Below are 26644 nucleotides of genomic sequence, written 5' to 3' on the forward strand. Positions count from 1 at the left end.
ATTTAAGATTCAGGACCTATTATTTTATGGTGTAGTAACATGCAGCTAGGATTCCAAGAAAGCCAAATTCAGTGAATGAGATTAAAAACATACCCTTGTTCTAACATAATTAAAACAAGCATTTACCTTCTTAATGTAATACAAATTATTGTTTAATGTAGACGGACAGTGTAGTTTGATTTATCTCAATTATTACAGTTTTGGCTTACATTCAGCTATGTTAGGACCCCCCTGCAGAAATCCGCCAAGAAGAAAATAAGATACAATTACTTTTATTTGAAGTATAAACTTACATACCTTGGCCTCCGAAATGCTAAACCATATTGCTGGCAAGCCAGTCCCACAGTGGGAGTATAAACAATAGGCATGAACCTTTCTATGTCAGAAGTCAGCACTTTATAGAAGAGCTTTTCATTTCGATCCTGAAGACTCATTAGTAGAATGTATCTGTGGAGAATTAAATATAATTAGATAGGCATCAAGTGAATACATAAAGTAAATTTAGAAATTGTGTTTAGAAAATAAATTAAAGCTATGCTTGTTCTACAACAGCCTCTTTCTTGGCCTCCTGTATTTAAATCCCTTCTTATCTTAATAGCGCAACTGTTTTAGACATAAAGGATAATAAACTGGTTGAGACAGAGAAAAGATGAATCCATCACAAAGCTGACATACTCTACACACTCAGGAAGCTGATCCTGAGCTGATATAGGTATAAAAGATTATGCTGCAAGAGAATACTTGGTCTGCCAGAACCTAAACCACACGTAAATAGTTCCACCTGAAATGAAATAGGCATTAAAATAAAAATTAAACAAACTTACTCTCTTGCCCAAAAAATTCAAACTAGAAATTTTAGCTTTTTCTACACTGGCTTTAAGAGAAATTTCTTCCAAACCCAGCTGAATACTTCAAATAAATATTTTACCAGAATGCTGCAAGACAAAGCTTTCAAAAACAAAGCAGACACATCTGTCTTTTAATGCTGATGTTTATGCTTGTAATGAAATTTGCATTGTTTTATGACCTAGCAGAAATCAATTCTGGATTGCATTTGAAGAAATTTTGTATTTATTTTCAAAAAAAAATAAATGCAAAAAATCATCAGAAAAATGAGAGTGAAAAAAGTTCATGCTTAGCTAGAGAAGCCTTTAACCAGTCCCATATGAAATGGCTGCACAGCCCCTTCGGCAACCAGAGACTGCAACGAGGTGGCAGGAGTGAGGCAAACCAGTGTCCCTCCCCTGGATTACTCAGGGTGCCTTTAAGGGTACCTTAGCCCCTACACAGATAAAGATTTTGAAACCAAAGAGTTGATCATATACTCTAAATATCAGCATCGTGAGACATCCTGAGCCACCTTCCCTTACACATGTAAGTTTTGAATGCTCTCCAAGGTTAAATTGTACCCTGCACTTGCAGTTCTCAGCTGCAAATACATATAGAGCAATTTTCCCTTGAATTATTACATTTCCATACAGCCTTTAATTTTCCTAGCGCTTTGTCGTGACACAGCGTGTCTTTCAATACCCTTGTTATCCTGGAGCATTTTTCTTTATTAAAACCTTTCAACTGAGAATGATTATCCCAGCATTTTCCTTGAAACACAAGCTTCTTCACATATAATTGTAAATACATTTGAGGGCATTCATTTTGTTTCTAGAGGATCTCAAAAGTGGTTTTAGAGACTATCAAGCATATTCAGGACCGCTCTATACCAGAGACTGCAAGCACTCAGGCAAACCAGGTGATTAGGTTTTGAAGCAGTTGCCAATATATTTTCTCTCCTTTTTACTACTTCTACTTAAAATGAGAAGCAGCTATTTAAAACTTTAAAATACCTTTTCATTATCCTTTCTTGTTACTCAGAGCAATCCTGATTTGCAAGTGCAACTTTAAATTGTACAGAAATCTTTGAGAGAAGAAACTAAAAGTTAAAAAAAGCTTCTTCGAGGGCTTCAACTCAAAAACCTATTTGCTAAAACTCTCCATTTTGGTTTTACTGTCTTTAAGCATTAAATTGGATTTTTATTTTCATATTGATATTTGTCATGGCATGTTTAGACTCAGGATATAGTAAAAGATTTGTGAAGATAACAATGGTATAATAACTGTCAACATATTTTAAAATATTAAATATTTGGCCATTTCCAAATCAGCATAAGACATATTAATATAAGATGACAAATATTTATAGAGAATAGTAATTCTGATCAAAAGGCTAATTTTTAATGGCAGGTATAAAATACTTCTCCAACTCATTCAAGCCTTTCTTAGGACTATCAGCTTTCTGAAAAATTCCTTCTTGAGAAGAAAGATCCCTTGACCCCAATGTGGTGTTGGTTATAAGGCATTAGACAACAACTATGCATCCTGTAGCAGCATCCAAGTAATCTACAGAATTAAAACCATGAAGTAGTTTTCAGCATTGTGTTTTTAAAAAGATACATTTAAAATGCAGCATTTCGTGGAATCTTCTACTAAAGCCCACATTTAATTGAAAGCAGTGAAAACAAGCAATAAAACACTGAGAACAATAATTTGTGCTATAAAAAGGGAGAAAAATATTATCTGTTCTCAGACTAGGAGTCTTGAATGAAGATTTCAGAGAAAATGTTCAGAAGAGGAAAACCAAGAATTGGCGAGTAAGACAGTAGGGACTGCCAGGCATTCAAATCTCAGTATGTCACTTTGCCCCCTTGCCTTTCCTCACCTAAGAACTTTTAATGTTAGACTGCTATTAGATTAATTACAGTAGCAGCAGCAGGATAAAAAACAAATGTTATCCAAAAAGAAAACCAATATAACTACTGGAAAATTACAAATAATTTCTTAGGGTAATTCTCCCTACACTTGCCCTCCTGGCCTGCATTTTACATGGCAAAATGGAATGGTAAAAACAAAAACAACCAGCATTTGTTTGCTCTTGTCTTGCAAGACATGAGAGGAAATGAAAGAAATGCTATTATTTTTAATAACAGCTTGTAAAACTTGTATAGCTTGTATAAGGCACATCCATTACTTTGAATATTCAGTGTCTATAGAGAAAGATTTGAAAGAGCAAAAAAAAAAAAAAGAAAGTAACTTTCTTTTTTAAAGAAAAAAAAAGAAAGTAACAGAGTATTCTCAGGAAAAAATGATCTCATGGCACCTCTCAGATGTTCACCTGTCAGTAAAACATTTTACCAATGTAACTGTTTGGAGAAAGAAAAACTCGGATAGAAGAGGCATCTGTTTGAGGGGAAAAGACTTCAGAGTCAATACAGAGAAAAACTAAAGACAATTAGGAACATACGGGGGAAAAATAATCAAATTACTTGCAGAATTCGTTGCAGCTTTTCCAAATTAAGTTAGAGGAACAGAATTATTTTCTGTTATTGGCGTCCTTTTTGCCAAGCATACCAGGCAATATATTTGCTGCTGTTTCACATTCATTTTATGTATGAACTTGTGGTATTTCAGAGCACAGCAATTCCACACTGCAAGTCAGTAAAGAAGTTTCAGCCATGCCAATATATGCAATGCCATGGTACTATAAGCTCTGCTTTACGAACTTGCACACATCCCCTTTACAATCAATGCCAGGGAAAGCTACAATCCTGCTGGTGTACACTGCTGTCCTACCCAGCACCAATATCTCATCAGATGATAGATACCCTTCTAAGGTACTTGGTAGCCTCATCTATGCTGTTTCCAAATGCTCATACTTAATCTTTGGGACATATAACACACTGATATGCACCCACTACCAAATCCCAGTTCTAGCAGGAGAACAACAGCTTCCCCTTCTCTCTTTTCAGTCACTGCTCTTATGGGAAGGAAGACTAGATGCTTGTTGAAAGGAATATTTCTTTCTAGAATGAGAATATTTCTTTCTAGAAGGCAGCAGGTGCATGCTCTTACACAAGATTGTCCTTGAGCACCTTCCTGACTAGGGAACGCTGAGATTTTCATTCAATTTCCAGTTAAAACAGTCAACGTCCTCTGACAGTCTCCATCAGTGAGAGGATTCAAGCAGTAACAGGAGCAGGATCACATTCCTTTCCCCCTTTAAAATATTTCAACACGAGTGTGAGTACAGGAGACCAGAGTTCACATACAGCCTTGAAGGACGGTATTTTTTTTAATTCAAAAAATGACTCTGAGCTCATACACATGTAGTGCACATGTTAGTAGAGCAGGGTGTCTACTGACACACTCCCATAAATTTTTTCAGACACTTGACTTATAAACACAGCTGCAAATCACATTTTGCATGCACAAGTTTTTCACACTCAATTCACACAAGCATTCTAGCTCTGAAAAGGAGCCCAAGATGTCACAGTTAATAATCTTTAAAGGAAGTGTCTCCTGCATGCAGATGTTACCACATCTGTCAATCAGTTGTCTTAAATGTACACCTACACATGTAACACACAACTGATTTTATTTTGCTTAAAAAATGGAGAAAACAACAAAACAATATAAATAATAAAATATTTCTTTCACAAACAATACAAATATATCTTAAAGAAACAATTTCATTTTGGGGTGACTTCTGGATTGACAATTTGAAGTGCTTTAGGGCCAACTTGATTAAATTTACACAAATATATATTGATCCAAAATCACCCTCAAATGCTTATTACTTAAGTGCTACGGATCTGTGTTATAAAATGAATGGCTGAGGCAACAAAGCACCTCTGGAGACTGCCAAACAGTGGTCCAAGCAGTGCCAGTGAGAGCAGCTTGTCCTGGGCTGCGTCCACTTGGGTTCTGATGGTCTCCAAGGATAGAGACTCCACAATCTCACTGTTCGCACATTTGGCCACCCTTACAGTGAAAAAACGGTGATTCTTCTCGTGTTTAAATGGAATTTCAAGTATTTATGCGGCATCAAGCAGCCCCCAACCCCGTTTATCTACCAGTATAAATGTGGCCACACTGCTTCTTCAGGCTATAGTGGGAAGACACAAATACCTCGATCAAAAATCACGGTTGAGAAAATGCCACTAACATGTGCTATAGAATAAGACAACTTTTTTTTTTTTTTTTAATGTTAATTACTGAAGTCTTTATTAAAGTATTTTGACTAGTGATCACATTAACGAGGGAAAAAAAAGCCTGGCATTTAATACTCTGACGTTATTTTTATGAACAGTAAGACTTATTAGTTTTCTCAGCTGAAGCATTTTGCTAAAATCCTATTAAAGACAATAAATTTGTATTTCAAAGTCACAGAGTACAATATACCCTTTATACCAAAAAAAAAGAGGTTTTACACTAAAAAATGGCTTCATAATAAAAAAAAAAAAAAAAAAGGCAAGCTACAATGTAATCCTCAGTTCACATGGATGTAACCTTGTAAGGTTTGTGCTTCTCTGGTGACAGGGCCAGGAAAGAAGCATCTTCCTTACCCAAGTACTTACTTCAGAAAGAGAAACTGCAAAAGACTCAAAGGTGGGAAATAATGATATTGAATTATTGTTTAATTAATTATATACAGGCATTAAGCTTATAAAGATAAATTTGGAAAAAATCTTTGAAGCAAATGGCTTCTCTAAAGACTTAAATACTTTTATTTATTTCTAAATATACTTGTATTTAAATAAACTTGTGTATTGTTGGTGTACAATGTATGTGGATTAAGTGTAGTTTTTAGAAAATACATCTTCCCTCTCCTACCCCAAGTCAAACAGATTTTTCTTTCCTGTTTTAGCGTTATAAAGCAAGCTTTCAGCAAAGTATTCCTACAATCATGGGAGATGCCTTTTTTTTTTTTTCTGATGAATCCCACTGCAATCAAAAGTTTAGTATATTGTGTTTTACTGTGCTTCAAATGGCACAGTATTTAAATGTCCATTTATCTAGCATTTAAAAGTGATTTTTTTTTTTTTTTTTTCTTTTTCCCACAGAATTTTTGCATTTTGGCAAAGAGCCATTTAAATACACAAAATTTTGGGCTGGAAAACAGAATTAAGATTTGCATATACTGCTAATCTCCTCTTGAATTCCACATTGTTAGATTTGTGACTTTCAGTCTGTGATGATTTGAGGACAAGCAATTTTTTCCTGTGACCTGAACTACGAGCGAAAGTTCCTTGCAGCTTAAGAAACACATGCAGAAATGGCACAAAAGGCTTTTCTCCCTCCTTTTAAGTTACAGGTGAATAGAAAATACAGCAATTCTAGCAGAAACAAACAGCTGAAACAGTCATAAAGTCTTAAATGTATTGTCCTGGAATTAAGAGACTTCTTCATGGCAGAGTTACAGAGGAGATGGGGACAGAAGGGAGAGCTTCCAAAACCAGGAACTCTTCACTTATAAAGAGGGCTGTGCTAATATCCCGACTGTGAAAAACAAAGGTTATTGGAACTTGAAATGATAAGAAAGCCTTGGCACCAACAGACAGGTATCTAAAAGCCATTTGTTATGTATAGATAGCAAGACAAGCCACAGCAGAGAAAAACCAAGGCACAGGGGAAAAAGAAAAAAAAAAAAAAAAAAAAAAAAAAAAAAAAAAAAAAGAGGAATACTGCTTTCTTCTATAGCCTATATAGTACTTAGAAATAAAACCATGTAAGTATTCATAAATATTAAGTCTCCCCCAGCCTTTTACTTTAAAAATCTGTATTACACAATAATTCTGTAACGTTTCATGTATTTTATATATTTTAATGTTTATCTATCTATATTCGTATAAGTACATTACTGAGTTCTTAGTTTTATGTCAATTCACTTCCTTCTGTTGACCTTGGCTGACATTTGTTTATAGAAATAATAAATTAATGTAAACAACACTAGAATATTAAACTTAAAATGAGGAGTTGATTTTTTGAAGAAAGCATTCTAGAAAAGCTAAGAACCAAGCTGTATGTATTATGCATTATGTATTTAACTTAATGATTCTCAATTGTCACCAATTACAGCTCTAAAAAAATAAATTCAACTGATCTATCATCAAAGAAATTAAAAAAGGGAGTCATGGTTTGATTTTACCTGTCTAGGTCGGATGTCAGTCTTTCAAAATTCTTAAGAATACTGAAAACCTGGACATCTTGACCGAGAAAGCAAGGTGGCAATAGTCCATGAATATTCAGTTGTTGCCTCTCCTCCAAGGTAAAAGCCATTCCCTGCAATAAATACATATATATATATATAAGGAAAGATATATATCTATATAATATACTATTCAATTCCTCAGCAAAATGTAACACAGGTGAAGTCAGCATCAGAAAAAAATTAACTATTTAATACTAAACATAATTAAACATCATGAAATTATTTTGGGGGAAGTTTTAATTCAGGACAAGAGAATAGTCCTGTAAGGTGCAATATCTCCATCCCAGCACAGAATTAGTTAAGATCTCCCAACACCGCAACACTATTCCCTGCAAAGTAATTAAGATACGGTTGAAGTAGCGAGGTTGCAGACCATGGGCTTTGAAAGGTGAATAAATGTTCTCAAACACTCTTTTGTTTGATTGTCTTCTAAATACAGAACATGGATAATGTTCATTTCAGTATAAGCATTAAGCTCTTAATATCTGAAATTTTTTCAAGATCTGGGTTATGTCAGATGCTCGTGTGATTTTTTTATAACAGAATGTTGTAGTACAGTAAAAGTCATCACTACCAGTTTTTAGTCAGAGGCTGATCCAGCACCTAGTGAAGTCAGTCAACAGAAACATGGCCATAGTGAGTTCAATGTAAATTCTGAATCAATTCTGTTTTGTTTTTCAGATTCACATTCAGTTACAGCAAGAAATATCTTGGTACAGACTCAGTGCATTTCTTCGTAGCAACCAGAAAAGACATTTACAACACTAAGAGGACAGTCATAAAAACACTTAAACACTTATATCCAGATTGCAGATTGGTATACTGCCAAAGAGCTGCCAAAAATCTGCTTTTTAATGAGGTCTGTTTTTCTAAAACATCTTCAGAAATTACTCAAGCTACTGAAAGAAACAGAATGTCTTTATAGCAGAAACATGATAATGAATGCAGTACACCAGTACCAAGCATCCTAACTGCTGAGGTTTTACTTTGCTATGGTAACCGCAGCCAGTCAGGACTGTTGGATGAAATCAAGTTTTTGATAGTTTTAGGGGATAAAAAGGAATGTGAGAGGACTTTCTTCCATACATGACCTATCAAATCCATGCAATTGTTTCACACTATGTGTGTCTGCACCAACATGTTGCCCAATTCCCTTAATGTTGTGCCTGCACTGCTGGCATAACTGAACCAGGACTAGCAGTTCTGCAGGTGACTTTGAGTCCCTTCTAGGTTAGCACCAAAAATGCCTATAATGTAGTCTCTGTAATATTCTTACGCAACTTAAATGCATTCAAAAGTTAATGTACAAGAAGTTGGACAGCATTTATTACTCTGCCAAGAGGATATACATGTATATGCATATAAAAGTAAACAAGCCATTAGACAGTTGCCTAATCTTCTACACGTCTTCTACACAATACATACTTAGTTTCTTATGAAAAAAAATATTTGAGAAAACACCTTAGGTTCGTTCCTGGGACAAAAGAGGGGAAAATGGCAATGTAATGTTACTGCATTCACTCTCCTGTGGAAAATAAACGATACTATGATACCTTCATATCTACCTATATAAATATACTTTTAAAATTTACTTGTTCATTTCATTCTTAGAATTAACCAGGTCAACAAATGATGAAAAAAAAACAGGTAAGATGAGCACAAATAGAATCATAGAATCATAGAATATCCTGAGTTGGAAGGGACCCTTAAGGATCATCAAGTCCAACTCTTGACACCGCACAGGTCTATCCAAAAGTTCAGACCATGTGCCTAAGTTCACAGTCCAATCTCTTCTTAAATTCAGACAGGCTCGGTGCAGTGACCACTTCCCTGGGGAGCCTGTTCCAGCGAAAGGTGTCTTTCAGTGTACCTTTGCACCATGTTGTTTCAAGACAACAAATTCACAGCCCTTTACACAATGCCATCACCACCTGTTGCACAACAGCTTGTGATACATCGCAATATGTTGATACTGGATAGTTTGGTTAGACAGACGCTATAATTTTCAGAAGTACTTACAGACCTACTACCCTACAATTCTTACACTAATTTTCATTGACAAGCAGGAGTTGGACTCAAGGATCCCTGTACGTACCTTCCAACTCGGGATATTCAGTGATTCTATGATTAAGCAATTGTCATTGGTGCTTGAAAAAAAAAAAAAAAGAAAAAGAAAAAACTAGAACAATCTTACCATACTGTCTGCACTAAAATGCCATTAACCAAGTTGTTACCCCTAAGTGAAATGGCCTCAAAAAAAGGAAAGAAAAAATTAATGATAAACACCAAACAATTCCGGATCTATTAAACATGCTCCTTCCACACACAGAAATGGAATGAAACCAAGTTTAATAAAGGCCAATGATAGTTTTCATATGGTTTTCCATGCATGCAGGATTTCAAAGGCTTCAAAAGTGTACACAAGCCTTGTTTTTTCTTGACCCTACATGAATTTTCCATGGTCCTGTATGTGTCTTCAGCTGCTACTGCATTTTTAAAGACCAACAAAGAAGTGAGTCAACACTCTTCAAGAGTTTCAAAGTTTCAAAGCTGATCCTTCTATCCCCAGTAGACTTCTTTAACCCCATAAAGACATAAAAGCTGTGCATGTGTGCTCATGCACACACACACTTCAGCGTCAGTTCCAAATGGTTGGACTTTAAAGAGCTGCATGGTTTCAGTGGATTACTGTTGACAAAAAAGCAGCAAGCCAATTATTCTCTGCATCCCTCCTCTCCCCTATTTCTGAAAGAGAAGTTTTCTGAAAGAAAATTTCAGAAAGCTTGTGTTTGCCTTCACTGTTAGGAATCTGATATGGACTTTAATTACTACAATAGGATTTGTGGTCCTGCTGTATCTTATTTTAATACAGGCACAAGAAAAGTTACTGCATCTTGCCAAGTGCACTTTTTAAAAACATATTTTGTCCTGAAATATCATATTTTCCACATGTTGCTACAGCTCCTACAGTAAGTGTTAATTTATTTTGGGCAGTACTGCAAAAACACAACACCCATCTACACCTACTCTGCTATACATCGTTTTAAAACTCTTTACTTACATACCTTTCTTTGGCACAGACATGAATTTTCAAATTCATAAGATGGAATATTAGTTCCTTTTTTCTCAGATACTATATATGCTCATATGAAAATAATTTTGATTGAAACACACTGCATGATGATTTAATGAGAAAACCATTTCATGCAACAAATGTGCAGTATTTCATCTGCCTATAATAGGAAGAACTAGACTACACAAATTTTGTGGTTTATGACTAGATTTCTTGCACTAGCTTTTCTCATTCACTTTTCTATCTCAGAATTGTTTTTTAATGATTAAAGTGTTGTTTTCCAGCCATCCAGCAGAGAGTGCTCTAAGTTCAGCTTGGTTTACATGTTTCATCGGCTTCCAGCAAGCTATCTTCCACACACCTGGATAGGGCAGACTTCCATCTTCTAAAGCTCAACTATAATTAAAGATAGGGACATTTTTATTTTGCACTCTGTATTACAAATAATTTTTCCAAGAAGAATGACAGCTTGACAATCTAAAAGCAACACAAGATCGAGAAATTCCATCTCTAACCATTAACCTTTACAAAACTGTGCTGCTTGCATTAATTGCTTCATGCCTTCAAAAGATAACATAGTGATCAAAAGCAGTTTAAGTCTCCCAAGTAAGAGTTTTCAAGTCTTATAAAGGGTTTTGTTTCATACACATCTTTATATGTACTGGTTTTGGTAACACCATAAGTTGTTCTTCAACCACCTAATTATCTGCCTTTCTCACTAACCTTTTGGTAAAACTGGGCTTTTTAAAAAAACTTACTGCTCCTTAAACACAACTTCCTACTCCTGTTCTCAACTGTAGAGAAAGCTTTCTGAGTCTTTCTCTCATTTTCAAGAAGTTCCACTCACTGCAAATACATTTAATTCTGAATTCATCTCTCCATTTGCAATGTTGTGAAGCTATGTACTTGCAGCAGTGATTTATGTTACTACACATTGTTCGGTATTCTTTTGTTATTTAATCTTTATTAGTTTATTAACCTATCTCTTGAACACGATGTCCTCTGCCCAGCCTCTCTCCTTTCCCTCTGAAACCCTCCATTACAAGGTTATTTTAGTGCAATTACACACACGTCAATCCTCTTGTTCAACTGCACTTCTAGAAAGCCATAAAATGGGGCAAACAGCAAAACACCATTTTATATTGGATAGCGTTTTGCACTGGCTTTCAACTGAACTCTCAAGACATTCTTGAGAAGACAGAGAGCACATTCAGAATATTTCAAGAGCTAGCTCAGTCCCAGTTCATTGCCAGCAACAAGACAAATTCTCTCTCCATACAAATTATATTGCAAAGATTATATAAACCTCTTAAGAAAAAGACAGTGCACCAAAGCTATGTGTGCATGCCGTCTATGAGCTAATGAGATTCAGCTTCACTAAAGGGTAACCAGAACCATCTCCACACAACGTTCGCTGTGGGGATCCTAATTCAATTTCTTTTAAGACCTATCCCACTTTTGTTTTAATAGGCCAAAATGTCCACGTTTAGGAAACGGTACTCATAAAGAAAAAAAGCTTTTCTCCTTTTGTAGGCCACACAGCACGTTGCCACACAGTTCCTGGCATGCGAGTACACAGGGGAACGCTGTCTTAGAAGACAAAACCATGTTCACATCCAAGATTTCCATATTCAGTGACTCTCCTCAGCTTCTGGTAGGAGAAGACCAAGCCCAGTAAGACTTCAAGTCATCCCTGGGTCTCAGAAAACAACCTGCAACACCAGCATCCAAACTCAAGTGCCAGCATGGATATTTGAGCAGAATGGATCTGTGCAGGAGGGGAAGAAGAAAAGAAGAAGGCAAGAAGGTATAGGAAGAAAGTGTATCTGGAAGTACCATCTGTTCTAGAAGAAAAAAGCCTAGATTGCTGATCTAAAATACTACCAGAGAAATATCAGTGTCTAAAATATTTTGCTGACACCAGACAATGAGGTTCATCATTGTCTCAGAGCTCACCAAAAAGTAAAAAACCACTCCATTAAAAGCTCATTCTGTACATCTAAACCATAAGAGTGAACTGATTTCAACAATATCTGGAAAGAACCACCCAAATCTGAGGGACACGGATATGCACAACATCTGTAGCTGTGTGGCTGTGGCTTGAGGACAAGAGCTGGCTCCAAGCCACCTCTTGCAGCCTCCCGCTGGAGAGCTGGTAACTGAGCAGAGCACAAGCGCTCTGGCAGAGAAAGCACAGAGAAAGCCCACAGCTGCGTGAAATACAAGTCTGCGAAAAGATCTGAATCACTTCTTTGAACAAATAGGCTTACAGAACCCTGTAATTCCATATTCTCTAGAAAAAAAAAAAAAAAAAAAAAAAAAAAAAAAAAAAAGAGAGAGAGAGAGAGAACGTTTTTGAGAAGAGTGTTTTTGCGTCAAGATTTCCCAGGTATGCTCTATTGGTTGCCAGTCCCCCACCATCCCACACTGCTCACACCATTTTATACACAAGCTTGCCTCCAGGAGAAGTTCAACAGAATGCGATGCAGTCCTTAGGAAAATGTGATCTTTGGTACGTATAACTGCTTGCAAGGAAACCTTTTTGCTCTTCAGGCTTTTGCCTTTCATAACTTTGGCTCCTTGTACTACTCTAGTGCTGTTAGGGAGGAATCCAAGTCAAAGCAAATAAAGCAATTTTATTTTGCTCTATTTTAAGGAAGACTTCTTAGGCTGAGAAAGCAGCAAAACGTACGTATAGTCCTGCTAGGTATGGGCTACATGAGAACTTTCATGGGCACATAAAATATTATAAGCCACTTTAAAATGAGAGCATTAAAAAAAAAAAAAAAAAAAAAAAAAAAAAAAAAAACATTCTGAAAAATTGTATATGTTCAAAGAAAGGATTATTAAAATATTCATAAAAATATGGCACACGTGAATTTTCAAGCGTTTAAAGCTACATTTAAGAGTATAACGATCTGCAAATCCCTTTGAGATATTTCATATTATTTGCATTAAAAAAAATACCCTACGAGCAGATAAAAATGCAATTTTACATGCTTTCCCCCTCTACTTTGCACTTAGAGAAAAAAAGATAAATACTCTAAATCCTTCATGTCTAACACCTGTTTAAAGGCACAACACTCCAAGAAGCAGAATAATTACTCTGGGTATGCAGAGTAATAAACTTATTCTGCTAAAAACAAATGTGGTTCGTGGCAAGGCAGTTGGGTCTGATCATCACATATGGCTGAAGATGTTCCTGCTAGCTTCAATCACCATTCTTATCATGATTGCCAGAAAACGTTACAAGCACAGGCAACTACTGCAGATACCTGAGTCAACTCCTCCAAACAGAGGTTGAGGCCAAACTGGTTGTGAAGTGTCCTTGTAGCTAAAGAAAGGGAAAAGTCTTTCTAATGCTGCAAATTCAAGCATGTTTTCTGTCATCTGGGATCTTCTTTTAGACCTCCAGGAAAAAAAAAAAATAAAAATGCCCTTGCTAAATATCCATTTACATTCACTTTGAGATCTACATTTCTTTTTGGAATTGTTGTTAAAAATACATGCAAAAGAAGGGCTTCAATAGCAGTATCCAATTTTGATAAAGGAAATTCAGAATTACTAAATTCTTAGTGAATAAAAATAATCCTTTGAGATGGTTCTAATGAAGGCAAGCTGCTAAGAGGAAAGGATCTGCTCACCAGCAGAAACTTACCATAGCTTGAAGATGTGCAGCATGGAGCTCAGACATGAATGCTGACCATGAAAATAGAAACTCTGGGTCATGGCCCTCAGATAACCCAGACAGAAAAAAGCTTGATGAATTTTCAGAAACAAAGGTCTGTAAGCATTTGTAATGCACCAATATCTAAGCTAGTATTAAACTGCAGGTAGGAAAGACACTAACAAGATACAACTGCTATCTTTCAGAAAAATGCAGCTATCTTCTCCCAAAACTATGCACAGATCCCCACCAGGGCATTGTCAGTTTCTTAATTGTTAAGGATTTAAGGAAAGCTGGGAAACCTGAAGTACATTCACATTCCAATTCTATGTCCCCAGGATTTTCAAAAGCAAATTTAAAAAATCAAGTCACCACGGGAAACTGAAACAAAAGTCACAAACAGCTTCCAACAGCTTTCAAAGCATGCAAAAAATACAGTAGCTAATAAACACACCCAGGGACTTATGACTCAAAACAAGTGCAGATGGCCAGAAGAAGATCAGACTCTTGGCAAACTCATCATGGGAATGTGTGGGCAGCTTGGCAGGGAGCTGATAATGGTGATTGCATCTGAGCATGATTCAGCCCAACACATTAGAAATGACACATCATGGCATTCTTACTCTGGCAATCTTCCTTCAGTCTGTTGTAAACAATTATCTGAAAGTAAGGAAGCAGAACTATTTTAAGAAAGTTTGTGTGTACTTGTTTTATTACACACATACATACGCAGTAACATCTTTTTGCATTGCATAATCTCTCCTCACCTTAAGTTTGCGATGGCTGCATTACACAAACGGCAGACAATAATAAGCTGAACAGCAAAACAAGTCATCAGGTTAATACGGTATAAAAACATACGTAGCCTGCTGTGGTATAATACAGGATGGGACTGAGTTAGACACCAAATTTAGATGTTCATATGCAAGCTAGGTACCTATCCCCTCATTATCACAGAATCACAGAATCACAGAATTTCTAGGTTGGAAGAGACCTCAAGATCATCGAGTCCAACCTCTGACCTAACGCTAACAGTCCCCACTAAACCATATCCCTAAGCTCTACATCTAAACGTCTTTTGAAGACTTCCAGGGATGGTGACTCCACCACTTCCCTGGGCAGCCTGTTCCAATGTCTAACAACCCTTTCAGTAAAGAAGTTCTTCCTAACACCTAACCTAAAACTCCCCTGGCTCAACTTAAGCCCATTCCCCCTCGTCCTGTCACCAGGCACGTGGAAGAACAGACCAACCCCCACCTCGCTACAGCCTCCCTTGAGGTACCTATAGAGAGCGATAAGGTCGCCCCTGAGCCTCCTCTTCTCCAGGCTGAACAAGCCCAGCTCCCTCAGCCGCTCCTCGTAGGACTTGTTCTCCAGGCCCCTCACCAGCTTCGTCGCCCTTCTCTGCACCCGCTCAAGCACCTCCATGTCCTTCTTGTAGTGAGGGGCCCAAAACTGAACACAGTACTCGAGGTGCGGCCTCACCAGAGCTGAGTACAGGGGGACGATCACCTCCCTTGCCCTGCTGGTCACACTGTTCCTGATACAAGCCAGGATGCCGTTGGCCTTCTTGGCCACCTGAGCACACTGCTGGCTCATATTCAGCTGACTATCCACCATCACTCCCAGGTCCTTCTCTGCCTGGCAGCTCTCCAACCACTCATCTCCCAGCCTGTAGCTTTGCTTAGGGTTATTGCGCCCCAGGTGCAGGACCCGGCACTTGGCCTTGTTGAACTTCATGCAGTTGAATTATTATTTGAATAGGATATATAGTACTGGTTAAAGAATGATCCAGCTCACCCTAGAATCTGAGAGGCTATGACATATTGGAGAAATCAACACAGGATAACTCATTATGGCAATGATATCAGCTATAAATCAACTGCATAGGAGACTGGGAGACTTGTACAGCAACAGGAAAAAGCCAGACACAACACCAGGAATAACACTCCTGCATATCTCAAGTGGAACTAGTTGCCTGCATGTGGGCCACTACACCAAGCCCCAAATACCCTGTTGACTCCTCGGTCCATGTGTTGCACTAAAATCACCTTACTCTAAATCCTTCGTTTTATTATAGGAACTTTTAAACTCAAAGAAACAAAATTTGCTAGGGCTGGATTTGTATGCTTTCAATCAGAGCTGGGTGCCCTAAAAGCAGATTTCACATAATTTTAAAGCCAAAAGCTCACTTACAAAAGGTACCAGACAAGGGAACAGAAACCCCCAGCTCCCCACCTCCCAAACCCACAGACCTGCACAGCATTCCTCCAGCACCTGCAGCTGAGATAATTAAATGTTAAGGGACAGTTGTGTTAGAGTAAGACCTGCAGATATACCTACTCTCTTACTTTTAATGTCAGAATGCCAATGCTGCAGTTTAGCACATTGCTACAGAGTAATTACATTTCAGCACAAACAACTTTTTTTATTTTTTTTTGTCCTTGTCTATTTCTGAGCCACTTTTGTTAGTTTAAAACTCACTCGGATATATCTACCCTCAAAGACGGATCAATGCCTTGTTAAAAAAAGCTCTGCATATTGGAACCATTCTGGAAAAAAAGAAAGCAAGGCCTTGTAATACCACCTGAAAACTTGTTGAGCGTGTTCTTACCACAGATGATAATTTTCAACACAGTTTGCCTACACTATAGATTATAAACACTGGTTGTAGGCAACTTCAGAGCTCTGATCCCCTTGGTATAAATGAATCTTCTTAATTACTACTTTTGTCAATATTGTCTATATTCTACAGATGCATCACTGTATAGTTGTAAATTTAGATAATCTATAGCTATAGAATTAAAATTTAATGCATGATAGTGTTTTCTAAATAAAGATGATACTAATTTTTACCAGACCTTATCTGAAATTCTCATTCTACTTAAAAATTAATTCCCTTGTACAGTAGATGCTGTAAGCCAGTACTAGTATAATTGTAATCAAGGATGCCTGCAATGTTATCAGTGGAATAACTAACAAGGTATCTTTATTTATGAAGGGACTTTAGATAACATCAGCAGACATGTGACATGTATTACTAACCAGAATGACTTCAAATGCAATGCCAAATAAAGGTCTTTAAATGTACTAATTTTTACTAATAAAGGACAATCTCCAAGTGTGCAGTCCCCAGTATGGAATATTTACAAGTGCAAAATCAGATATTATTTGAGAGGCAGTCAGATTTCCAGGTAGGTAGATGAGGAATTTCAGTGACTGCCAACAATTCCATCTGTTTAAAATATCCACTTATCCAAATACAGGTTAGTAAGCCCTGAAATCCTGAGGGGATTTGATAAAACTGATATGCTTAGCAGACTTTATTGTTGCCTTTCAGAGACTAAACAGATTACCAACTACTGTATTCTGTGCTTCTCACAGGGCTAAGTAACAAGTTTCTCTTCAGCAGCATAAACAACAATTAATGCGAATAAATATTTTAATTATAGTACAGAGTTACCACAACAGTAAAATTGAAATCTAGAGGAACAGTCTAAAATAATGTGATGCAAAAGGAAGAAAGCAGGAAGAAACAAATGCAGAGGAGGCACAAACCTGATGTTGGGTTAGCTGGCAATTCAAAATTACGCTTTGTAAGCATCTTCCTCATTATGGCAACTCAAAAAGAAGCAAGAAGTGAGGAAGACCAAAGACCCGACAGCATGAAGACCTAAAGAGATTTGACCCAAAACTGAGGGAACCAAATGTGCTGAACCTAACCAGTGTAGATTCTTAGATGACTAATGTGCAGCACACTGTCTCTACTCTAATCCTTTGGGCACCATAAATAGACCATGGAGAAAGACTGAATTGACCTCTAGGAGGTACCCGTCTCTCTTTTTTGGACTAAAAGAAATATAAATAACTATTTCAGACTAAATACTTTCCAGCGCCATAGGTAACCTAGGATTTCTATTACCACGGTCTATCACCTGTAAGTCTTTTTGGTCAGATGCAGTCAAAGTGTACATTGCATGCATATCAGTCATTTTTCCATTCTGCAGATCACAACTTATTTTTCATTTTATCTGCCCAGTCTAAGAGCTGGAAATAGATAAATTAATGAAAATAGCAAATACTACCCGGGCCCTTTGTCTGGGGAGCTTGCTTCATCCAATCTTGGCACTTGTTCTCAGAATCCAGCAGTACATTGAAACCAAACTTACTATTTGAGGGCACCTGCTTTACAAGCACAGCCTTAATCCAGCAGGTAGTTAATTTGTCCTTTTTTTTGCCAAAAAAATCACTATTCTACTTGTAATATTTGCTTTTAAGTAAAAATCATTCCCTCCTTACTGAAAACTCATTTTATTTTGAAGAAAGTGTGCCAGCCTTTAAGCCAAGTTAATATCTTTCTTTAATGTGCCTTGACATTTTGCAAGAGCATGGTGGCATATGGCACATGCAAATATCCCCTCTGCATCTGCTTTATATCTCTTGGCCAAACCTGAATTTAGACTTCCATGTTGAAATAGAAGAATTACTCAGAAGTAGCCACTATAAACCATTGACAGAAAGGTCTTTTTAATGAGATGATAATGTCTATATATTTATTTTCCTTACTTGATTTCTCAGTGTTTCAATTTGTGTCAAAGTAATGCAGTTAAATGAGCTTGCTTCAACAAAACTGTCGTAACTACTACAAAAAAGCTGTACAGTTGAACTTGGTATTTTCTCCTGTGACTAGGACTAATGTGTAATTAATTTCTTCAGCATTAGCTTAAAAGGGAAGACTTCTGTCTGGCAACAGCTCTCCAGACCTTCCTGCTTCCCAGTGCCTGAGCAGAGAGGTGAGGCAAGTAGCACTCCTTCCCCTTGCAGCTCCTCAACGGGATTGGAATGAACTGGGGAACACAGGTTATCTAGAATAAGGCTGAATCAGGCAGGACAACACCAATGTTAAGATATATGATCAGTACCAGATTAACAACTAATACACCCCTTTTGTGGGATACTGCCCATTTTGACTCTGTACCTGTTTCCTAATGAGCTAAGTTTAAAAGAAGCTAGCATGTCTTTCAAACTGTTATCTAGCCTCTTAAAGGAAGATTTGTTTTCTATATAGCCCAGATAAATTGTTTTACTACTGTCAGTATTGAATTGGACCAAACAGGGTACAATGAAGACTTTTTCCTGTTGAAACTTCCCTCATTTGAAAGATGTTTCCAAGACACATCCAGGCTGTGCAACTTATTATCAGAAATAGGTGGCACTGGTGCCATACATATGGACAGTTAACATCAAATACCATAAACTAATAAAGTTTATGTACAACTGATTTGTTGCGTAAATTTCAGCAGAAGATCAGTTACCATAAAAATGCAAGCAAAGTAAAAGTGAGCAGTGCAGCCTTGTAGACTAGGAGCAAGAGGGAATAGCTCTTAAGTAACCAAAGTATCCTCATCTTCAAAGGAACCAGCTATGGACATCAGCACTGCCCTTACTGACACTGTGTATTTATCAGTACTGGAAAGTTGACAGGGCTATCTATCAAGGACATTTCAGTTTCTACTCAAAGAAAGTAGAAAACTGCATATGCAGGATTGCAGATCTTGCCTTGAAACGATAATCACCAGTATTTTGTTTTCCTGTTCAGTGTTGACAGAATTTGTTGCACTGAAAAGCAACATTTTTGCCCTCATTCTCAGGCCTCCCCAAGATGAATAAGGTCTGTATTGTAACTGTGAAGACAGAAACAAAACTTCTAATTATATGCATACAGAAATGAAAGACAAGCATATCATGATACACTGAATAATCTTGGAAAAAAACTGCAAGAGATTATATAGTACGCAACAGCAGTAGTAAATCACTCTGCTAACAGCTGCCTTCTACCACACTGACATCCCAAGTCCAAGCAAGCAGCCAGGCCCTGCAACCTGCAGAACCTACCCAGTTATTTTTGGATCAGCACTAGAAGTCATTAGTTTCTCTCTTCTTAAATGTAGTATCACATAACCAATAACTCCTAACAGTAAATTGCACTGCTTTCTTCATTAGTAAGTAGAAATTTTAGACATCTTAATTGGCTTATACAGAATTAATAAAAAATACAGTGAAATATTATATTGCTCTGTCATTATACTTTATTATCTGATAAACTATGCTAGACAGACTTATATTACCTGAATTATCATTTCATTTCCATGGCCTCGACTCCTATTTTCCAGGCTATGTCAGATGGTTGTTCAAGAATGTAGAAAAGAAATCTATGCAGATATTAATTGTGAATGTTTTTATCAAGCTTAATGCAAAAAGAAACCTAAACTTTGCTGTAAGCCTTTGCCAAATACTGAATCCTTGGAAGTTTCATTAAATTTTGAGTACTATCGTACCACTCTTTTTCCTTTACTAAGTAGAATATAGTAAAAGTATAAAAGCACATGGCCATTGTAGTCAAGAATTCAAATATTAAGAAAAAAAATTCAGGTAATGGACCCACCCCTAATACCTCTGAAACGGTGTAACATAATGGGCCTCACAGGATTCTTAGCATGCATATATCAAAGCATTCACTAATGAAACAGTCTTGTTTGGAAGCAAGCCTTTCTTCTTATTATATACATATAGCCAATATAAATGTATTCAAAACCTCTCTATTTTAATAATTTCTTGAAGCAGTTGGGAGCACATTTCCATACTTCATTCTCAGTAATACCAAAAATTAGTGAACAAACATACACATAGTCAATAGTTTTCTTTTCCTCACGTATATTGTCTTTCAGTTTTGTTAAGTATGTAGCTGTGAAGCACCTGTTCCATGACAGGGTCTGTTTTCTCATTTTGAGTTCTTAAATGCTCAGTGTAGCCACCAGTAGCCATTGTCATTACTAGCACCACAGGCAAAGATTATGTCAGCATCAGGCAACAGCAGTTCAGGGATAAAAGAGTGCATATAACTTTGTCATAAAGTCAATATTTATATAAAATATGATAAGCTTATCTGAACTTTGCTACAGAGACCAAACACTGATTGTATTTGTTTCTATCACTTAACACAGGAGGAAAAAAATATCAAGGACTAGATTGACTAAGAAGGCAAACTCTTAAAATGCAAAGTCAATGGGACAAATAGGATGCACTGAGTCCAGGATCTTAACTTTAGATAACAAAATCAGAACTCACACTATCATTTAATTCACTATACAGAGAAAGCAAAGTTATGCAACAGAATATGGAAAAATTTAACTGATCAAAGGAAGATTTTACAGATGATAGAATAATTCAATTTAAAACAGATATACCCAGTGGATACATACAGCTCTGCTTTTGCCAGAATACAACCTGCATATCAGCTGTATCTGCTTAGTGCAGGATAGATACAGAGAAAAGATCAGATTGAAAAATGTCATGGAAAAACTTTGACAAAATGTGGTATATAACTTTTATTTACATTTGACTGGACTCCAGAAAAGCTAGACTCATCAAAAGCAAATACAAGATTAAAGAAAAAGTGAACATTATGGAAATAAAATCTGAATGGTAGTTAAGGAAACCAGCCAATATAAAAACATCTGAATTTGCTATCAGACACACAAGACTTCTACCTGATAGAAAATCTGTGAAGGTGAAAAAATGCCAAGAATCCCCTCCCAGTAGGCCTGATTCTTTCCAAGTTGCTACCTTTTTCAAAGCAAACCATGGATTTACTCGCCCTTTTGTCTATCTGTGCCACTCACAGAAATCCTTGTCCAAAAATCATGAAAACAAAAGAGCAAAACAAAACACAAATGATGTTAGGCAAAACTTCTCCTGCACTGACTCTGAAAAACACATCCCAGCATTAAACATTAAACACGAGTGTACTTGATTGAACTTGAAGGAAATGTTGCCACTCTGTTCCCACCTTTCACATTTTCTTGTGTCTAATTATCCAGCCCCATTAAAAGCTTTTTCTAGCTATGTAACTGCCACAGAGGGAACTATTGTGCCGTATCCATCACTCATACAAAATGAGAACAAATATCTTGTTTAAACCCGATTAATCTGGAGCTGGCATTCAGCACTGCCCTTGGTGCAAGACTGCTGTGAACTCAGCAAGCTGGCAGACCTGTAAACACCACATCTACACAGCATCGAGCAGCACCCTCAGTAACAGAGAAATGGAAATGGGTTTGAGATAAACTACCTACAACATTCAGGGGCTAACAGCTAAAATGTTTCCAAAAAAGAAAAAAAAATATGCAACGAAGACTGTGACAAATCTAAAGAAATTTTCCTAACAGGCTCTTGGGTCCTTAGGCTTAAAAGACATATTTGAGACATATTTTAGGCAACAGTATGAGATCTACTCAGACTACGAATGATGAAAGATCATCAGTTTTCATCAGTTTCATAACCAGTTAAGTATGAAAACGTCTGTCCAACTCTTGAAATATTTCAACAGTCCACAGTAACTTGAGTCAGACCACTAACACCAAAATCAAGTCAATTGCAATCAAAATTAAAAAAAAAAAAAATACCGTGGAGAAACCAACCCAGGACGGTTGTGTTCTAGTTGTTTATTAATCTCCATAACACAAATCAGCACTGAACTTACTTTATTATTTCCTAAGTCTCAAATGGCATATTCTCATTACTCATTTGCCTGAAGATGGAAACATACAAAGAGGCCCTCAAATAAAGAAGCCACATAAAAAAAAAAAAGAGTCTCCACCAAAGTCTCCCTAGAGGCATGAGAGGCATCTTACATAGAGTGGAGCACTGGGCAATTAGTAACAGCACGAAGAGCAGCAAAGGAAAATGCCAGGCACTGCACATGGGACAGAGCAATGCCAGACACGGCACAGACTGGGAGCCGCGTGGCTGGAGCAGTCCTGCAGAAAGGGGCCTGGGGGAGCTGGTCGGCAGCAGGCTTGGTGTGAGCCAGCAGTGTGCCCTGGCAGCCACGGGACAAACTGTATCATGGGGTGCATTAACCACAGTGCATCCACCCAGTCAAAAGAGATGATTCTTCTGCCATATTTAGTGTTGGTGCGGCCTAACCTTGAATATTGTGTGCAGTTTTGGATTCCCAGATAAAAAACGGATGCTAAGGTTCTTGAAAGCACCCAGTGGAGGGCTCAAAACTAGTACAAGGGCTGGAAGGCACATGCTGAGGACACTTGGGTTGTCCAGACTGGAGAAAAGGCGGCTGAGAGGCGACCTCGCAGCTCTCTGCAACCTCCTGAGCAGGGGAAGAAGAGGGAGGTGCCGGTCTCTACTCCCTAGGGACTGAGGCAGGACATGAGGGAACGGCACAAAGCTGTGCTAGGGGAGGTTTGGACCAGACATTAGGAAACATTTTGTTACCATGAGGGCGGTCAAACACTGGAACAGACTTCTCAGACGGATGGTTGATGCCCCAGGCCTGTCAGTGCTCAAGAGGCACTTGGACAATGCCCTCATTAACGCGCTGTAACTCTTGGTTAGCCCTGAAGCGGTCACACGGTTGGACTTGATGGTCTGTGTAGGTCCTTCTGACTGAACTATTGTGTTCTGTTCTGTTATATTCCAAGTCCTCGCTGAAACCTGTGACGCAGTGTGTCTTGACTGGAGTGGATCTTGACAGAGTGGGTGTTGAGCAACCATCATTTCTAGCCTTACCCTTCCTGAAAACCCAAAGAAAAGCTTCCTTTACTGCGTATTACATTTCTGGACGTTGTTATGCAACACTACATTTTGGGGGTTATGTGATAGTATAGCTCTTTCTTTGCTGTTATTAAATGAAGTTTGATGCTCACAGGCTGCTGGATGGCTAGAAGCCTAGCTGAGGAGGAAAAGGAAAGCAGAGTATAAACACGCATTGCACTTGTAGCTCATCTACTGTAAGCTGTGTAATTGAAGCCACAAATAAATACTTTGGTTTATTACTTGCACTATTTTTACCCAGATTTGAACACTTTTTCTAAGTGTTAAGCTTTTTCTCTAAAGGATGAGAGATTCCCCACAAAATGTCTCTAAAAATTAAACAGCAAAATACATATACTTCCTTAACTCAAACAGCAGAACAAATTGAGCCAAAAGTGTTTTAACAAGCCCATCAGACTGCTACTTAGCTTGTCAGGCAAGCTATCTTTGGGGGATTTTAAACAGCTTATAACAGAAATTTTAAATGGAACAGTGGACCAAATTCACAGCGGATGTCTGTATCTTGACTACCTATACTGTAATAATATTGCAGATACTATTCAGACCTCTTCACATAAATGTATAGGAACATTCAAACATTCACAGTTACTCTTGATGACTTGGTTTCTGGAGCCTGATGGGAAACTAAAACCTTTGTTAGTTCCCCATTGTCCCTGACTGTTTTGCCAAACCCACCACTATTGCTGCGAGAAGCAGAGACGGAAATCTTCTAAATCAGCATGGCTCTTTTCTAGAGGGGCTACTCTGGCTCTTTTGCTGCAAAACTATTGGTCTCAAAGCAGTTTCTGGTACCGCACATCAGTGTCAACTTTAAGTCTTCCAGCACAGCAATGCAATCCTTAGAAAGAACAGATTTCTTTCATCAGTACTGGCACTCAAAATAAGACCATATGTCTAAGCTATAATATGCAAAACTTTCCAATGGTAGTTTATTTTTCTAGGAGGAAATGTGATTTACATAGATAGAACTTCAGGATCCATTTACAAGATTCATGAGAAAAACTGTTTTCCTTATAGGAAAAAAAACTCTTCTCAATGCTCGCAGGAAACAAACCTGAATACTGCAAAGTCACTAGCCTTCTTGGGGACACTGCCCCAGTGTAGCTATGGCCTTCTGCTTCTCACAGGAACCAAAAGAAGTAGCTGACTTTTCTAGAAAAAGTAAAAACAGGAAAGGCACAATAAGGAGCTGCTGTAAGGGCACCACAGAAAGCAAAGTAGAGAAAGAGTGCAGAAGGAAAGAGAAATGATGTGATTAAAAGCAATGGAAGTGGAATAGTTCAGCAGAAGGCCCAAGCAGATGAAGAATGAAAAGCAAACTAAGGAAGTGAAACAGTGACAGGATTTATTTTCTATGGATAACTGAGAGCTCAAAGGTAGGAGTCATGCACAATGTCGAGGAAGTGCATCCCGTGCACGGAAACACCAAAATCAAGCGAACAGGCATGAATGCAAATGTGAAGGCTGAAGAAAATGAGCTCAAAAGAATACAAGAATGAAAAACGGGTGCTGTGAGTAATTGTGCCAAAAAGGCTTTGGGCTGCTGTAACCTATTTCACGCACAGCAGACACACATACAAGGCACTTTACTTTGCTGTTTGCTCCTAAAAAAAAATAAATATAATAAAAAGCTTAAATTGCACCGCTAAAGGTAACATCTTTGCCAGGCAGCAAAGGGCAGCCTCAATAGTGGAAGAGATGGGGACTGTACTGGCAAATGAGGCCGGGCTCTCCAGCAATGCTGAAAAACTGCAGCCTGGTGAATGAGGGGCTGGTATTGATTACACCTTGCTACAGACATTCACTAAAGCTGGAACTAACGGCCTTGGCCAAGTTATGACTGTGATTCTGTGATGCTTACCAAACTAATCATGATCTCAAGAGCTCTATTGGCTCCAGGCCCAAAGGCAGCACCTCTGATATTCAACTTGGCAAAAGCAATTACTTTCTGCAAAAGGCACCTTAGAAACTATTCTTATGTGTTGCACTATCCCAGTGAAAGTTCACAAGGGTGAACCCCAAGTCCCAGTCTGCCTTCAGAAGGAATTACAAATCACAAACTTGGGGGAATATGAGGGTGCCTTGAACAAAGCAGGTACTTGAAACACATCATCCACTGGAAAAAATCTCCCAGCTTGGCAAGTTTTTAAAGCTGGAATCCTTAAATTACTGCGTTGAACCATAACTATTTAACAGCCCTCTACAAAATGAATGCTTTTGTTTAAAGGCTTAAGCAAGTCTATTATTAGTAGTAGTTATAAAAATAAATAAATAAATAAACCTTCTAGATACTCTAACATTCCCCACATGTGGGAGAATGAGATGAGCAACATTTAAAGATTCATAACCCTTCATATTTTAAAGTAGGAACACAAGTTACAAAAGGTACATACAAAACTCCAATACTCATGGCTAAATTACAGAAGTCTTGATTTTCATGCACAGAATCCACAACATTTACCGTGTTGCACATATAAACGTATTCTTGATGAACTAGACAACTTCTTCCACAGACTGCAGTGGGTTTACATGGCGAGGTTTTGGTAACAAGGGGCCACGGGGTGGCTTCTGTGAGAAGAATATAGAAGCTCCCCCATGATAAGGGCCCCGCTGCTGGCCAGAGCTGAGCGAGTAAGTGATGCTTGTGATGCTTTTTGCACCTCTGGGAGAGCAGATTGAAGGATGGGGAAAAAACTGCACAACAGCATCTGGGAGAGAGAGTGAGAACCAGCCCTGAAGACCCCCAGGTGAGTGTAGCAGGAGGGCAGGAGGTGCTCCAGGCAGGCAGCAGCAGTTCCCCTGCAGCCTGTGCAGGGAGAGGCCCCTGGTGGAGCAGGCTGTCCCCCTGCAGCCCATGGGTCCCACATGGAGCAGATCTCCACGCTGCAGCCCCCCCCATGGGTAAAGAAGCCCCCGGTGGAGCAGGTGGATGTGGCCTGGAGGAGTCTGCAGCCCATGGAGAGCCCCCACAGGAGCAGGCCCCGGGCCGGAGCTGCAGCCCGTGGAGAGGAGCCCACGCAGGAGCAGGGGATCTGGGGGGAGCTGCCGCCCAGCCGTGGGGGCCCCGTGCTGGAGCAGTTTGCTCCTGGGGGATGGACCCCGTGGGACGGAGCTGTGTGGGAGCAGTGCTTGAGGAGCTGCTGCCTGTGGGCAGCCCCCGCAGGCTCAGTTTGGAAAGGATGGCATCCCGTGGGAGGGACCCCATGGGGAGCAGGGGCAGAGAGGGACC

At 38.4% G+C, this 26644-nt stretch overlaps 1 protein-coding gene across 1 annotated transcript in view; it reads right to left on the reverse strand.

Annotated features, from left to right (window-relative positions):
* The window catches only part of ME1 (malic enzyme 1), a 174100-nt gene that overhangs the window by 118692 nt on the left and 28764 nt on the right, over positions 1-26644 (reverse strand). Inside the window, exons 2-3 of the mRNA XM_082755588.1 lie at positions 6980-7113; positions 298-447 (exon numbers count right to left, since the gene is read on the reverse strand). Of these exons, the coding sequence (XP_082611714.1) occupies positions 298-447; positions 6980-7113 (284 nt within the window). The remainder of the gene's footprint in view (positions 1-297; positions 448-6979; positions 7114-26644) is intronic.

Source organism: Aythya marila (genome assembly GCF_965140915.1).
Source record: "Aythya marila genome assembly, chromosome: 3".
Lineage (NCBI taxonomy): Eukaryota > Metazoa > Chordata > Aves > Anseriformes > Anatidae > Aythya > Aythya marila.